The sequence below is a fragment of the Aureococcus anophagefferens genome (assembly GCF_000186865.1).
Source record: "Aureococcus anophagefferens unplaced genomic scaffold AURANscaffold_19, whole genome shotgun sequence".
Lineage (NCBI taxonomy): Eukaryota > Pelagophyceae > Pelagomonadales > Pelagomonadaceae > Aureococcus > Aureococcus anophagefferens.
Genome location: NW_008705579.1, coordinates 273,295 through 287,133, shown reverse-complemented (window position 1 = coordinate 287,133; position 13,839 = coordinate 273,295). Strand labels below are relative to the sequence as shown.

At 70.9% G+C, this 13,839-nt stretch overlaps 2 protein-coding genes across 2 annotated transcripts; both read right to left on the bottom strand.

Moving 5' to 3' along the window:
* Positions 1-6,494: 6,494 nt before the first annotated feature.
* On the bottom strand, positions 6,495-7,401 carry AURANDRAFT_54427 (hypothetical protein; the record flags this gene model as incomplete). Its single annotated transcript, XM_009041133.1, has 1 exon — positions 6,495-7,401. The coding sequence occupies one exon, from the start codon at positions 7,340-7,342 to the stop codon at positions 6,536-6,538; it is 807 nt and encodes a 268-aa protein (XP_009039381.1).
* Positions 7,402-8,662: 1,261 nt separating this feature from the next.
* AURANDRAFT_66054 (hypothetical protein) lies at positions 8,663-13,777 on the bottom strand (the record flags this gene model as incomplete). Its single annotated transcript, XM_009041132.1, has 6 exons — positions 8,663-9,052; positions 9,558-11,225; positions 11,502-12,136; positions 12,304-12,393; positions 12,566-13,136; positions 13,388-13,777. 6 exons carry the CDS (start codon positions 13,775-13,777, stop codon positions 8,663-8,665), a joined length of 3,744 nt encoding a protein of 1,247 aa, XP_009039380.1.
* Between the last annotated feature and the right edge of the window lie 62 nt (positions 13,778-13,839).

The following is a 13,839-nucleotide window of genomic DNA, read 5'->3' as shown; positions in this document are numbered from 1 at the left end:
CTGCCGCCGCGGACGATGGACCCGAACACGAAGATTCTGTCCGCGGCGCAGAAGAACGACGTCGAGGCCGTGAGCCGCTTCCTCGACGAGGGCATCCCGGCGTCCTACTCCAACTCCCTGGGCCAGACGCCCCTCCACATCTCGGCCATGTGGGGCAACGTCGAGGTGCTCCGCGTGTTGCTGGATCGCGGCGCCGTCGTCGACGCCGTGAATCAGCTGTCGAACGCGACGCCGCTCCACGTCGCCGCGGCGTCGAACCGCTCCGTCGAGGGGCGGCTCAAGTGCGTCGCCGTGCTCCTCAACGCGGGTGCGGACCCGACGCTCCTCGACGCGGACGGCATGGCGCCCTACCAGATGGTCCTCGGCCAGGACAGCGGGCCCATCAAGGACCTCCTCACGGCCGCCTTCGAGGACAAGCAGATGGGCTAGCGGTTCCTTTTTCGTGGTCCGCGACCCGCCAAGCCGGGGGTTTTTAACGGAGCTGCGGACGTGTGCGTATCAGACCCAGCCGTCGTCCTCGACGACCGGCGGGCTCGGCGGCCGCGGCGCCGCCAGGATCTGCTCCCCGAGGACCCGGGCGAGCTCGAAGTCGCCGCCGTTCAGCGCGACGTCGAAGGCGGCGCGGTCGCTCGACGGGAGCGCGGCGGCGCGCTCGCGGCTCCGCACGTCGCCCGCGAGCGCCGCGAGGCCCGGCGGCGGCGCCGCGTCCGTCGCGTAGCGCTCGGCGACGCGGAGCACGCGCCTCGCGGCGACGCGCGCGCGGGCCCAGTCGCGCGCCGCCGCCGCGTGGTCGACGAGCACGAGGTCGACGGCGTAGTGCGGGTAGCGCCGGTGCGACGGCACGTCGCGCGCGTCCCTCAAGAGCGCGGCGACGTCGCGCGGCGCGTCGTCGGGCGCGGGGTCCGAGAACGGGTCCTCGTCCTCGCCGTCCGAGTCGTCCGGCGCCTCGAGCAGCGCGCGCGTCGCCTTGAGCAGCGGGAGCGGCTTCGCATCGTACTCGTCGCCGGGCGCGCCCGACCGCTGCGCCGCCTCGAGCTCCCGGGCGTGCTTGGCCTCGACGGCGCGCAGCCGCGCCGCGAACTGGGCCTCCATCTGCAGGCGCATGGCTTCGACGTCGTCGGCATTTGCTGGCGGTCGCGGCGCGCACGGCGGCGCGTCGAAGGCCTGCTGCGCGAGGTCCATCGCACGATCACAGAACGAGGCTGGCCATGCCCTGCTTCGCTGTGGCAACCGGCTCGCTCGCTAAGGCGGGGTTTGCTCCGCCAGTGGCGCCGGCGGCGCCCCTGCGTGCGCGGCGGGGTGATCGACGAAACTGCACGTTCCTGGCGTTCCCCAGCCGTCACACCCACGTCGCGCCCAAAACCAAGGGGCGTATCCAGCGCCATCGATGGTGGCGCGCACCGCGGCTACGGACTTGTACGCCGCGGCAGCCCCGCGGAGACGAGGCCCGCGCGGTGGAATTTGGTCGACGCCAGAACCACCTCCGATGGGGGCACCGACGGTCAGGCTTACGTCCAGGGGTCATGGAAGGCCACTCCGACCGCCACGGGCTGCCGTGCGTCGGAAGCTTGGCCTCGGAGGTCTCCGTTCCCGGCCCGCGCGTACGTGTTTGGTACTCAAGCCAGCGAAACGGCTAGCCATTCGTCGCAATTCGAGCGCTTGTTTTTGTCACGTATAGCCACCGGGCGTCCCTGGCCGCTAGCCAAAAACGCGCAGTTTAGACGGGGGGCGCGTCGGCCATCGGACGCCGTCGCCGGAGCAAACCCCGCCTTGCTCGAGCGTGTCTGCCGACTCAGCCGATCTCGTGCCACACGCCGCCGACGATGGCACGAGCAGCCGCGCTCGCCGCGGCGCTGCTGTCCGTCGCCGCGCACGCGCTGCAGCTCCCGGTGCCGCGCCGGCGCCCGTCGACGACGGCCCGGCGCGCCGTCGGCGACGAGACCGTCGGCGAGCCCCTCGACGTCGTCATCCTCCAGCGGAGCCGGAGCGCGCTGACGGCCGTCGGCTACGAGCTCGCGGCGAGCCTCGCGGCGCAGGGCTGCGGCGTGGGCGTGGCCTGCGACCGCGACGACGCCGACGCCGCGTCGCTGCGGGCGCTCGCGGGCGTCGAGGTCGCGACGCCGAAAGACGGCGTCGGCGGCTACGACGACGCGGTCGCGACGCTCTTCGGCCGCCTCGGTTCCGACAAGCCCCGCGCCGTCTGCGACCTCGCGACGCGCGACGGCGACGGCATGGGCAAGCGCCTGGCCTCCGCGAGGGACGCGGCCGCGGTCCGCTACGCGCTCGTGACCGACTGGTCGTCGCAGGACGCGGCCGCGGAGCCCGGCGCCGCCGTCGGAAACGACGTGCCCCTGGGCGACGCGGAGGTCGTGCTGGCGGCGTCGTCCTTCAAGGCGGGCTCCGTCGCCGTGCGCGCGCAGGCCGTTTTAGGCGCGACGGCCTGCGCGGAGTCGTTCCGCTACGGCACGCACCCGCTGTCCTACTTCTTCGACCGCGTCGCGCGCGACGCGGCCATCCCGCTGCCCGGGCCGGGCCCCCGGGGCGGCCTGCCGCCCCAGCTCCTGTCCGTCTGCCGCGCGGAGGACGCCGCGAGCGTCGTCGAGGCGGCCGTCCGCGCGGACCGCGCGGGCCACGCGGCCTACAACCTCGGCCGCGTCAACGCCTGGGACCTCGAGGCGGCGACGTACACGCAGCTCGCGCGCGCGTCGGCCCACGCCGCCGGCGCCGACAAGCTCCGCGTGCCCCTCTACGTGCCGCACGGCGACTGGCGGTCCAAGCTCCGGTTCCCCTTCCGCGACGCGCCCTACCGCCTCGACGCCGACGCGACGCGCGACGCCTTCCCGGACCTCCCGGAGACGCCGTCGGCGAGCCGCGACGCCGCCGTCGCCGCGGGCACGCCCAAGGCCGTCTACGGCGCGAAGCGCCTGAAAGTCGACGGCGAGGCCGTCCGCGCGGGCGTCGACGAGCACGTGCTCTTCGCCGCCGTCCGCGACGCCTACGCGGCCTACGAGGCGGCGACGGCCGAGGGCCCGGCGCCCATCGGCGACGGCGACGCCGCGCTCGTCAAGGACGGCGACGCGCTCCTCGGGAGCCTCATCTTCTCGGGCCTCCCCTTCCACGAGGACCTCGCGCCGCCCTTCGTCGAGAACTAACCCGAGGAGGCGCGACATTTTAGGGCCGCTCCATGGACGCGGCCGCGAGGTCGTCGAGGCCCAGGCCCCGCTCCGACGCGTACTCCGCGACGGCGCGCAGCACGCCCGCGAGCTCGTCGTCGACGGCCGCGTCGGGCCGCCGCGCGGCCTCGGCGAGCCGCCCCGTCGCGCCGACGAGCGCGAGGAGCGCGTCGTGCCGCGCGCGCGTCTCGACGAGCGACTGGTAGGAGCGCAGCGTGTACGCCTTCGCGGCCGTCGGACGCGCCGCGGCGGCCGGCGGCGCGCCGCCGCCGGGCAGCTTCGGTCGCTCCACCTTCGCCGGGATGGCCTCGTCCTTCTCCTTCTGCTTCTGCCGCTCCTTCGCGTCCCAGTGCGGCCAGGACGTCCGCGCGCGCGCGACCTCCTCGGAGATCCGGCCGCGCGACTGGCCGGGCATCACGGGGAAGGACCGGTCGTCGTCGTCGCCGGCGCGAAGGATGACGCGCTTCGGTCGACCGACGCGCTGCGCTGGCAGGAGCGCATGGCAGCAGCACGCGGCTAGCGCAAGGAGCGCACGGACCATCGATTGCGGCAGCACCTTCAAGGAGCAGTTCAACGAGCACGAAACGAGGACTCGCACACACAAAAGTAACACAGGCGGGCGCCTAGATGACGACCTCGCCGTCGCCCTTGACCTCCTCGGTCTCGTCGAAGGTGCCCCGGCGCAGCGGCGCCGCGCGGCGCCGGATGACGGCCTTGAGGTTGTCGTCGACGACCTTCGCGCACGTCGTGCAGCACCGCACGTAGCCCAGGTTCGTGTCCTTGGCGACGGTGCGGTAGGTGCGCTGGGCGACGCGGGCGCCGAGGGCCGGTTGGGCCTCGGGCCGCGGCGGGTCGCCCGGCCGCGTCGTGGGCACCGGCGCGAGCGCGTGCGGATCGCCCGGGCCGCGCGCGCGCCGCTCGGGCATGAGGTTCAGCGGCAGGCGCGCCTTGGAGCAGTCCCCGCAGACGCAGGCGCCGCAGCGCCGGCAGTGGTGCCGCCGCCGGAGGAGCGTGAAGCGCGCGGTGCAGACCATGCACGCCGTCGCCGACCGATCGGGCACCCAGCCGAGCGCCTCGCCGCCGGGCCCGCGCGGCCGGTCGAGCTGCGCGCGCCACGCGGCGTCGAGCGGGTCGCGCGGCGTGTCCGGCGGCGGCGGCGGGATCGTCTCCGGCGCCGGCGCCGGGGCCGTGGCCTCGACAGGCGGCGGATCGAACATTTGTGGCGCCTGCGGCGCCGGACGCCGCGGCGTCGGTATGGATTGTTGAGCGCGCTCGCGCTCCGCGTTCTGCAGCACTTCTCTTTGCGTGTGCGCCCGCGCGATCTCTTCGAGCGTCTGGTAGGACGAGCTGGCCATTGTCACCGCTCTCACGAGTAAAATTAGCCAGCTTGAGTCTGGATCGACAGTGCAGTTCTAGGGAGGACGACGGCACTTACCCGTACTAGTGCCGTAAGTACGGCGGCGGACGGGTGGGCGGGTGAGGTACGGGCGTGGATGACGGCGGCAGCGACGGTGGCGGTGCGCGGTCGGGCGGCGGCGGTCGGGGACGGAGTGGGCTAGGAGTGGGCGTCCAAGGGGGAGGCGGATGGGGGCAGCGGCTGCGCGTCACGCATCTAATCCTCCTCACAGTCGGCGTCCGTGAGCATGGTCCCCTCAAGAGTGCACACGTCGTCGCCGTCCCCCCCGCGCAGAGATAATCCTTTCCCCTTGTACGAGTCGACGGTGATCGTGTCATCGCCCGCACCCCCCTTGATTGTAGCATCGTAATCGAAGTCCATGTACTTGACGTGCATGTTGTCGTCTCCGTCTCCGCCCGATATTTTAATGTCCGCCGCCTTCACCTCGTCGATCGTAATCGTGTCGTCGCCGTCTCCGAGGTCCATTGTTGGGCCGTCGTCGTAGTCGTCTTTGAGGTAGCCGATAGAGACCACGTCATCACCGCCCCCGCCGGCGATAACTTTGCCATCACAGTTCAGGCAGACCCTCACGTCGATTGTGTCGCTTCCATCAGAGTCTGCATCATCTTTTTTTTCATCCCCGTAGAATGACCCTCGTCGGGCAGCCAGCGCACTCAGCGTGTCGTCCCCGGCGCCGCCACGCATGGTTCCGAGGAAATATTTCGCAGTGATGACGTCGTCGCCTACGGAGCACAAAGGTAAACTCGGACACACTGGGCCACCGTCGGGGCCTCTCTCGGCGCGGGCGCGGCGCCATAGCCCCCGTCGAGCAGGAGCTCTTTGTCTGTATCGTATCCGCCGGAGACCAGGTCGATCGTATCGTCTCCGTCGCCGCCGTAGATTTTCCCTTCCTTAGCGTACCCGATGGAGATCGCATCGTCGCCGGCGCCACCGAAGATTTCCTTCGTTTCGCTATGCAGTATCGTGATCTTGTCGTCGCCACCGCCGCCGTCGACCTTGCCACATCTATAATAGCAGTCCGTGCTGACGATGTAGATTGTGTCGTCGCCGGCGCCGCCGACGACGCTCGTCACGTAAGCGTTGACGATCGAGACCTCGTCGTCGCCGTCGCCGGCGTCGATCTCGCTGTTCTCACCCGTCTTTAGAACGTCCACGACGTCGTTTCCGGCGCCGGTGTGGAGGCCCGCATAGTCGCCGATGGACCCGAGGAACGCGCAGTCGTCGTACGGCGTGAGCGTCCACGTCGACGCATCACCACTACAGCAGGCCTGCGCCTCGTCGCACTGGCACCACGCGGGGTTCTCGTCGCAGTCGCCGTCGCAGTCGCAGAATTCTTCTTCTCGTTCATCGTCGCAAATGACGCCGTCGTCGTCGCCGGAAGAACTTGAGCCGGCCCTGATGGAGCCCTCGACGCACACGCACCCGGACGCGTCGCTCAGGTCCTGCGCCACGACGTTGGTGACGGCGATCGGCGTGCACTGCGGGCAGTCCGCTGAGCACGAGCGGTCGAAGGTGTGGGGCGTCTCCGCGCAATTGTCGACGGTCTGGCTGTAGCCGAAGCCGTGGGCGCCGCCGAAGAGGAACGCGAGCGGGAGCAGCATGCCGAGGGCAGCGCGGGGGGTCGACATCGTGTCGCCGCCGCTGCACGCGAGCTTGCTGCTCGCGGGCAAATTTCGCTGCCAAAGTTCGCTGGCAAATTTCGAGGCTCCATCAGCATTGTTGGAAACGGTGTACGGCCGCATCTTGCCCGCAAGATTCTGGAGCTCAACGTTTAACATTAAATTTTCGTCGCCAGCCTGAGCTGAGGGCAAGCGGCGGTGTTGAGGCAAGGTTGGAGGTTGAAGCCCAAGTTGAAGAGGCGTTTAGCATATCCCGGATATGTTAGGATCCGAAGCGACGCAGGTCGCGAGTATACATAACCTTAGAGCGCGCCCCAGCCGCATCCCTACTTCGGGTCGACGTAGTCGGCCTTGACCTTGCGGCCGAGGTGCCACGCGGAGGAGCCGAAGAGGGCGATGTTGACGGAGCAGAGCATGTAGTTGACGGGGTTGACGAGGAGCGAGTAGCGCGAGAAGAAGGCGCCCGTGAGCGTGAGGGCCGTGTACTGCGCGAGGGAGATCTTCTCCACGGGCCGGTCGAGCTCGAACATCGACGCGCCGCTGATCATCCACTTGGACATGGGCGCCCAGAAGTGGACCGTGAAGGGCCCCGCGGCGGCGCCCGCGAAGGTCGACACGGGGCCCAGGTTCGCGCCGACGATCGCCGCCTGGAGCGACGGGCCCGCGACGACGAGGCCCGCGATGCCCGCCGCGCCCGCGCCGGCCTTCACGCCGATGTCGCGGACCTCGGCGTCCTGGCCCAGGGACAGCTTGTGCTCGATGGCGCGCCGCATCTGGTTCGTCTGGGCGACGACGTTCGACGCGTGGCAGGCCGCGAGCATCATGTTCTGCGGCTTGACGACGAACGCCCACCGCGCGAAGAGGCTCGAGTAGACGATCATGACCGGCGTCATCGTCAGCGAGATCTTCTCGGGCCCGGAGAACTGGGCGTCGTAGATGGCCGCGCCCGTCATGCCCCAGCCGGCGAGCGCGCCCATGCCGCCCCAGAACTCGGCGCTGCTCCACCAGCCCTTGGGCTTGGCCGCGGGCTCCGCCGCCGGCGCCGCCTTGTCCGCGAAGCGGCGCACGATGTGCGACGCGAGGCGCGCCGTCGGGTCCAGGCGCAGGATCGATTGCACGGCTCGGAGCGCCATGGTTCGGTGGGAGCTGCGAGGTCGAGCGGCGTGGCGCGAGCTTGGTGGCGGCTTTTGGATTGTCTGAGTTTCCAAGCCACAGTGGACCTTTGCAAGAGAGGGGCATGGTGCTGTGGCAATTCCGTCCGGCCCGAGGTGCCGAGGTGCGAGCGCCACTTGGCGGCCAGCTCGACTTGCAAGCAACCCACCACCATCACACACGACTACAAAAATGCGCCTCGTGCTCGTCGTCGGCGCGCGCGGCTCGGGCAAGTCGCACCTCCTGAGGCAGCTCGCCGAACAGCAAGCCAACCTCGGCAATCCGTCGAACCTCGGCGTCGTCCTGCGCGGCCAGACGGCCCAATCGCAGGACTGGCCCGAGACCATCCCGCTGGCGCACCTCAGCGACGGCGCCTGCGTCTGCTGCGACTCCGACGCGCTGACGCGCGCGGTCCGCGCCGTCGAGGGTCGAGGGTGCGCCGTCGTCGCGCTGGAGACGGACAACTTCTCCGAGCCGGACCACCTGCTGTCGGCGTCGCGGGGCCTCGCGGACGCCGTGTCCTTCGCCTGCGTCGTCGAGCCCGGCGCCTTCCAGGCCGCCTGGACGTCCAACGAGCGCCAACCGTACGGCGAGAAGCGCCACGTCGTCGACGTCCTCGTGGAGCAGATCGAGCAGACGCACCGCGTGTCGCTGAACCGCTTCGGCGCCGAGGATTCCTGGCTCGAAGATCTGTGTCGCGCGCTCCACCCGGCCGTGGACATCGTCGACGGCGCGGACGGCGTCCTGTTGGAGCCGGCGACGCAACCGGAGAAGCCCTTCGAGGGCGTCGGGAGGAAACGGAAGAAGCCGCGGGCCGACCGCGCCGTCGACTGCTGGACCTACGAGCAACAGGCGCGGCCCTTCCACCCGCACCGGCTCGTGGACACCGTCGTCCGGAAGCTGCCGGTGTCGCGGCCGGGCGAGACGCTCGGCCGCGCGCGCGACGGCGCGGAGGCCGCCGACGACGACCCGCTGGGCTCCGTGCTCCGCTGCCGCGGCTTCCTCTGGATCGCGCACGACACGCGCTTCGCGCTGTCCCACTCGGGCTCCCACGTGACGCTCGACGAGGCGCCGCCCGCCGACGAGCCGCCGGCGCCCTGGGGCCCCGGCGGCCCGCGGTCCGAGCTGCGCTTCATCGGCCCGCGGCTCGCGTCCGCGGCCATCGCGGCGCGCCTCGACGCGTGCCTCCTCACGGACGACGAGCACGCGGCCTACCTCGCGAGGGCGGTTGGCTAAAAGTTTTCAAAGTTTGATTGAGGTTTTTTATGGCACAGGGGCGGCGGCGGCGCGGGCGAAGGTGATCAGAAGAAGTCGTCGTATTGGTCCTCGTAGTTGTCGTACTCGCCCGCCTCGGCCTCGCCGAAGAGGTCCGCGTGCTTTTTGTTCTGCTCGAGCTGCTCCTTCTTGCTCTTCTTCTTGCTCTTCTTCGTCTTGTTCGACTCCGTCGGCTTCTCGATGAGGAGGTCCTTGGCCTTCTTGTTGTTCGTGAGGAGGATGATGAGGTCCGCGAGGTCCGCCGACGTGAACTTCGCGTCGTTGACCTTGAGGAACTCCTTGACGAACATGAAGACGTGGTTGTCCTTCGACTTGCACTCTTTGAAGCGCTCGCCCAGCGTCGTCACCAGTTTCAGGTGGTCCTTGAGGTCCTCGAGCTTGATGGACACCATGTTCGGGTCGACCTCCGCGGGCTCCTGCGGGGACGGGACGCGTGCGGCGGGGCGGCGCGCGCGCGACGGCGGCCGCGGCGATTCCCGGGGCCGAGCGCGTCCCGAGCCGGCGCGCGGCCGCTCGGACGCGCGCGGCGGCGCGTCGGCCGCCGCGCGGATGCGGGACGCCGGGGGCGCGCCGCGGCGGCCTTGGCCGACGACTGCTGCGGCGCGGCGACCGTCTCGATCTCATCCTCCTCCTCTTCGTCATCCCACGCCGCGGGCGCGACGGCGGCGCCGGGAAGCTTGACGTCGTCGTCGTCGAAGTCCTCCCAGCTGTCGCCCATGGTCTGCGATTTGTGCCGCAAGGCGCGAGTGTCGGTGTGCGAGGAGGGTCTGGTCGAGAGCTGTACGCAAGCAAAGCGGATGTCCCAGCTCAAAGTGGTCGCTCGATTTGAGCGGCAAGATCCGCCGTATTGAGGTCATACTTGAGGTCTGGCTCGCGCCACCGCCGCTCCCGAAGCTTACGATGACGCTAGAGCTTCGGCACGACGTCGTCGGTCCACCAGCGGGCGAAGCCCGTCACGCGCGCGGGCGGCGTCTCGGACATGGTCAGCGCCAACGGGAGGTACTTGAGGTTGCCGTCGACGCGCATGCGGCCGTCGAGCTTGAAGAGGAGGCGCGTGATGCGCTTCGCGTAGTCGCGGAAGGTCGGGAGCCGCGCGCCGAACTGGGCCATCCACGTCGCGGCCTGGCATAACGACGCGCGGACGCGCATCGGCGCGAGCTCGCCGCGCTCCGCTGCGAGCTGGCGCTCCGTGAGCGCGCGCACGACGCCGAAGGCGCCCAAAAAGCCCGTCGCGTAGTCCGTCTGCGACGTGAGCTGGTAGCCCAGGAGGTCCTCGTCCGCGATCGTGCCGACGCCCGTCGCGAAGTTCGCGTTCTGCTGGAAGCCCTTCGCCGCCGACAGCGGGCCGTCGTGGCCGTAGCAGGACACGCGCAGGAAGACGAGGTGCGGGCACCGCGCGAAGACGGCGGCCTCGTCGAGGCCGAATTTCGCGAGCGCGCCCTCGGTGTAGCCGTCGACGAGGACGTCCGCGGCGTCCAGCAGGCTCCAGAGCCGCGCGAGGTCCGCGGCGTCGGCGAGGTCGAGCTCCAGGGGCTGCTTGCCGTTGTTCGTCTCCTCGTCGAAGAGCGCGCGCCGCGGCCGTTTTTTCGTCACGACCTTGAAGACCGTCGCGCCGAAATCCGCGAGCGTGCGCCCGACCATGGGCGACGCGATGACGTGGCTGAAGTCGACGACGATGACGTCGCTCAGGGGCCGCACGCCGGGCTTCAATCGGCGCACGTGGCCCGCGTGGTCGCCCTCCGCCCTCGAGAACGTCACGGGCTCCAACCCCGCGACGACGCGGCCCTGGGGCGACGCGCGCCACTCCGCGGGCGTGCGGCAGAGCGTCACGGCGAGCTGCTTCGCCTGCATGGCCGCCTCGAGGTCCGCGCCCTTCCACTTTTTCACGGCCGCGCCGATCGACTCGACGGTCGGCGCCGCGTCCAAAAAGTCCAGAATGCCCCGCTTGAGCTTGGGGAAGCCGCCGTGCAGGAAGACGTGGCTGCCGTCGCCGGCCTCGTAGGCCTTGCGCACGGGGTTCACCTTGCCCTCCTGGTCGATGGTGCCCTCGAAGCCCTTGCAGCCCCCGTAGTTCCCGTCGGGCTCGACGTCGAGGAACATGTAGCCCGCCGTGCTCAAGCCCGCGTCGGACTGGCGCACGGTGACCTCCTGGGGGCTGCCGCCGCGGAGCTCGTGCAGGTCCGCCGCGGCGAGGCCCAGGATGCCGAGGCACGCGGCCGCGCCCTCCTCGATGGGCAGGTACGTGGGCAGCACGGGGAAGTCGCCGGCGAAGGTCACGGTCGACGCGAAGGCGGCGCCGTCGTTCTTCCTCGCGCGCAACGCCTCGAGCTGCGCGAAGGCGACGTGGCTGCCGAGGTCCTCGTAGCGCGCCGGCGGCGTGCCGTAGACGAAGAAGTCCTGGGCCGCGTGGGCGGCGTAGACGCGCTTCATGCTGCCGTACTCGCGCAGGAGGCGCCACCACGTGCGCACGCGCAGCGTCGACTTCGTGAGCGCGCCGCCGCGCGCGGCCGCCGCGAGGCCGAGGACGACGTAGCAGGGCCGCATCGTCCGCGATCCGACGTTTTTAGCGCGTGCGGCACGTTCACGGCACTTTGATGCCCGAAAGTCATGGAGTGCCGAAATTGAAAGCGCCGAGACTCATCGCGCCCTCGTGACTCTCCGGTGTCAAAAGTGGTTACAAAAAAGGCGGGGAACGGGTGGGAATCACCGGCAGGCCGGCCTCCTCCGCGTGTCTCGGCGCGAGGCGATGGTCCGCGGGTCGGGGGGGGAAGGTCTCTCGGCGCGAGCTCGTCGCGGCGCCGCCGGCTACGTCGGGCAGGGCTCCTCGCGGGACGGCGCCGGGAGGCGGAAGGGCGCGAAGCCGACGTCGAGCGGGCGGTAGCGCTCCGCGGCCTGGTCCCAGGGCGTCGTCGGCGGCTGGAGCCGCGACAGCCCCGGCGCCGCGGGCGCGGGGATGGGCGTGAGCGCCGCGCGCGCCCACGGCCAGCTCGCCGAGGCGAAGGAGCTCTCCGACGACGAGGCGGCCGTCGACGTCTCCGACGGCGGCGGCGAGCCCTTGACGGGCGTCGCGAAGGCCTCGACCTCGTCGTCGCCGATGACGAGGTCGAGCACGCCGCGGACGAGCCGCGCGGCGTCGTCGTCGGCCCCGAGGCCCGGCGGCGACGGCGGCGGCGGCGGCGGCGGCGCGAAGGGCGGCGGCGCGGCGAAGGGCGCGTAGGCCGGCGGCGGCGGCGGGCCCCGGGCCTCTGCGGCGACGGGCGCGAGGACGATGCGCGCGTCGCCGCCGCCGCGCGTCTCGACCCAGGAGAGCTTGGCGCCGCCGAAGCGCACGATGGCGTGCTTGATGCCCGAGCCCTGGCCGCCCCCTTTCCGGTAGCGCGGGAACGCGCCGTAGAAGGGCACGAGGTCCGCGCACGACACCTCCGTGCAGCCCGACCGGCGGAGCCACGCGTGGAGGTCGTCGACGAGCTGCTGCGCGGCGAGGTCGCGCTGGAGCTCGCCTGCGCGGGGGACCAGGGGTCGGCGAGGAGGAAGGCCATCGAGGAAACGATCGCTCGAAATGAACGTCTCAGACTGAATGTTTTCACTCATTCTCTTTTCGAACCAAGATACATAAGTCATCATCGACGCGTTCGACGAAACCGCTTCGCGGACGCGGGCCCGGGACGGGCGCCGTCGACGGGGCTCTCGGCCTGGAGCAGGAGCTCGGGCGCGGGCGCCGGGCCCGCGTCGCCGACCGCGCGGACGATGGACGCGCCTGCGCGAAGGACAAGGGGTTCGGCGAGGAAGAAAAAATCGAGGAAGCGATCGCTCGAAATGAACGTCTCAGACTGTTTTTTTTCACTCATTCTCTTTTCGGATAGACGAAGTTTAAGTCATCATCGACGCGTTCGACGAAACGGGTTTCTGCGGACGCGGGCCGGAGAAACCGTTGCGCTCGCGGCTCGCGAACCACTCGAGCCCGAGCTCCTTGCCGAAGACGGCGACGGCGTAGCGCACGTGGGACGTCGTCGGCGTCGCGCAGGACTGGTAGTTGCGCAAAACCAGGCGCGACTGGAGGAACGGCGCGATGCCCGACCGCGAGAGCACGAGCTCGTGCGGCGGCGGCAGCGCGTGGCGGAGCCAGGTGCGCAGCTCCGTCGCGAGGCGCCGGAAGAGGCGGAGCTCCTCGCCCTTGTCGATCTCGGCCTCCTCCGGCGCCACGGAAAACGCCGTCGACGCGACCATGACCCACTCGTAGGGCGGCGACCCGCCGCGGAAGACGATGCCCGCGCGCTCCGCGGCGCCGAGGTCCACGAGCACGCCGCGGCAGACCGTGCGCACGTAGGCGTACAGATCGCTGACGAGCACGGCGCGCTTGTTCGCGAGCCAGACGGGCTCCGCGTCCGCGGCCGTCGTCCACGGCCGCACGCGCTGGAGGTGCGCGGCCATCGTCGTGAGGTCCAGCCCCCGCAGCCGCAGCGACATGAGCGCCGCGGGGTCGCTCCGCGCGAAGGCGACCTACAAGGATCCGATCTCCCCGCGTTTCCAGGCGAGCGTCGGGCGAACGGGCGCCCCCGTCGTCGGACGAACGCCCCCGTCGTCGGACGAACGGGCGCCCCCGTCGTCGGACGCCGTCGCAAGACGTCGAACTCCGCCGACGCCGCGCGGGGCCGCAGCGCGGGCCAGGACGACGCGGTCACGCGCGCGTACCTGCGACTCGCGGCGTCGGGGCGACGGCCGACCGCGCGGGCGCCGGGGCCGCGCGCGACGTTGCTCCGGGCCGCGAGGCGCTGCGCCGTCTCGGCGAAGATGTCGGGGGCCGCCGCCGCGTCGCCGGGCGTGGCGTCGTCGGCGACGTGGAAGACGGAGCCCGCGCGCCCGTCGAGCTCGACGGCGAAGAACGCCAAGCGCGTCGCGGCCGCGCTCCGCGAGTCGCCGTCGCCGAGGATCGTGCACGGCGTCGACGGGTCGATGCGCAGGTGCTCCGCGAGCGCCGGGCACGCGTCGTTGACGACGAGGTCCGTCGGGTCGAAGGCGAGGGCGTCGAAGAACACGATCGCCCGGCTCGAGGCATCCGCCGGCGGCTGCTCGCCGCCGGAGTCGCCGGGCGGCGCCGCCGAGGCCTCGAGGGCGAGGGAATTGGGAGCGATTGCATGCATCGTCGAAGGCCGTGGGCCGCGAGGCGCTCGGCGACGCGACGAGTCGCAAAAAGTCAAATTCT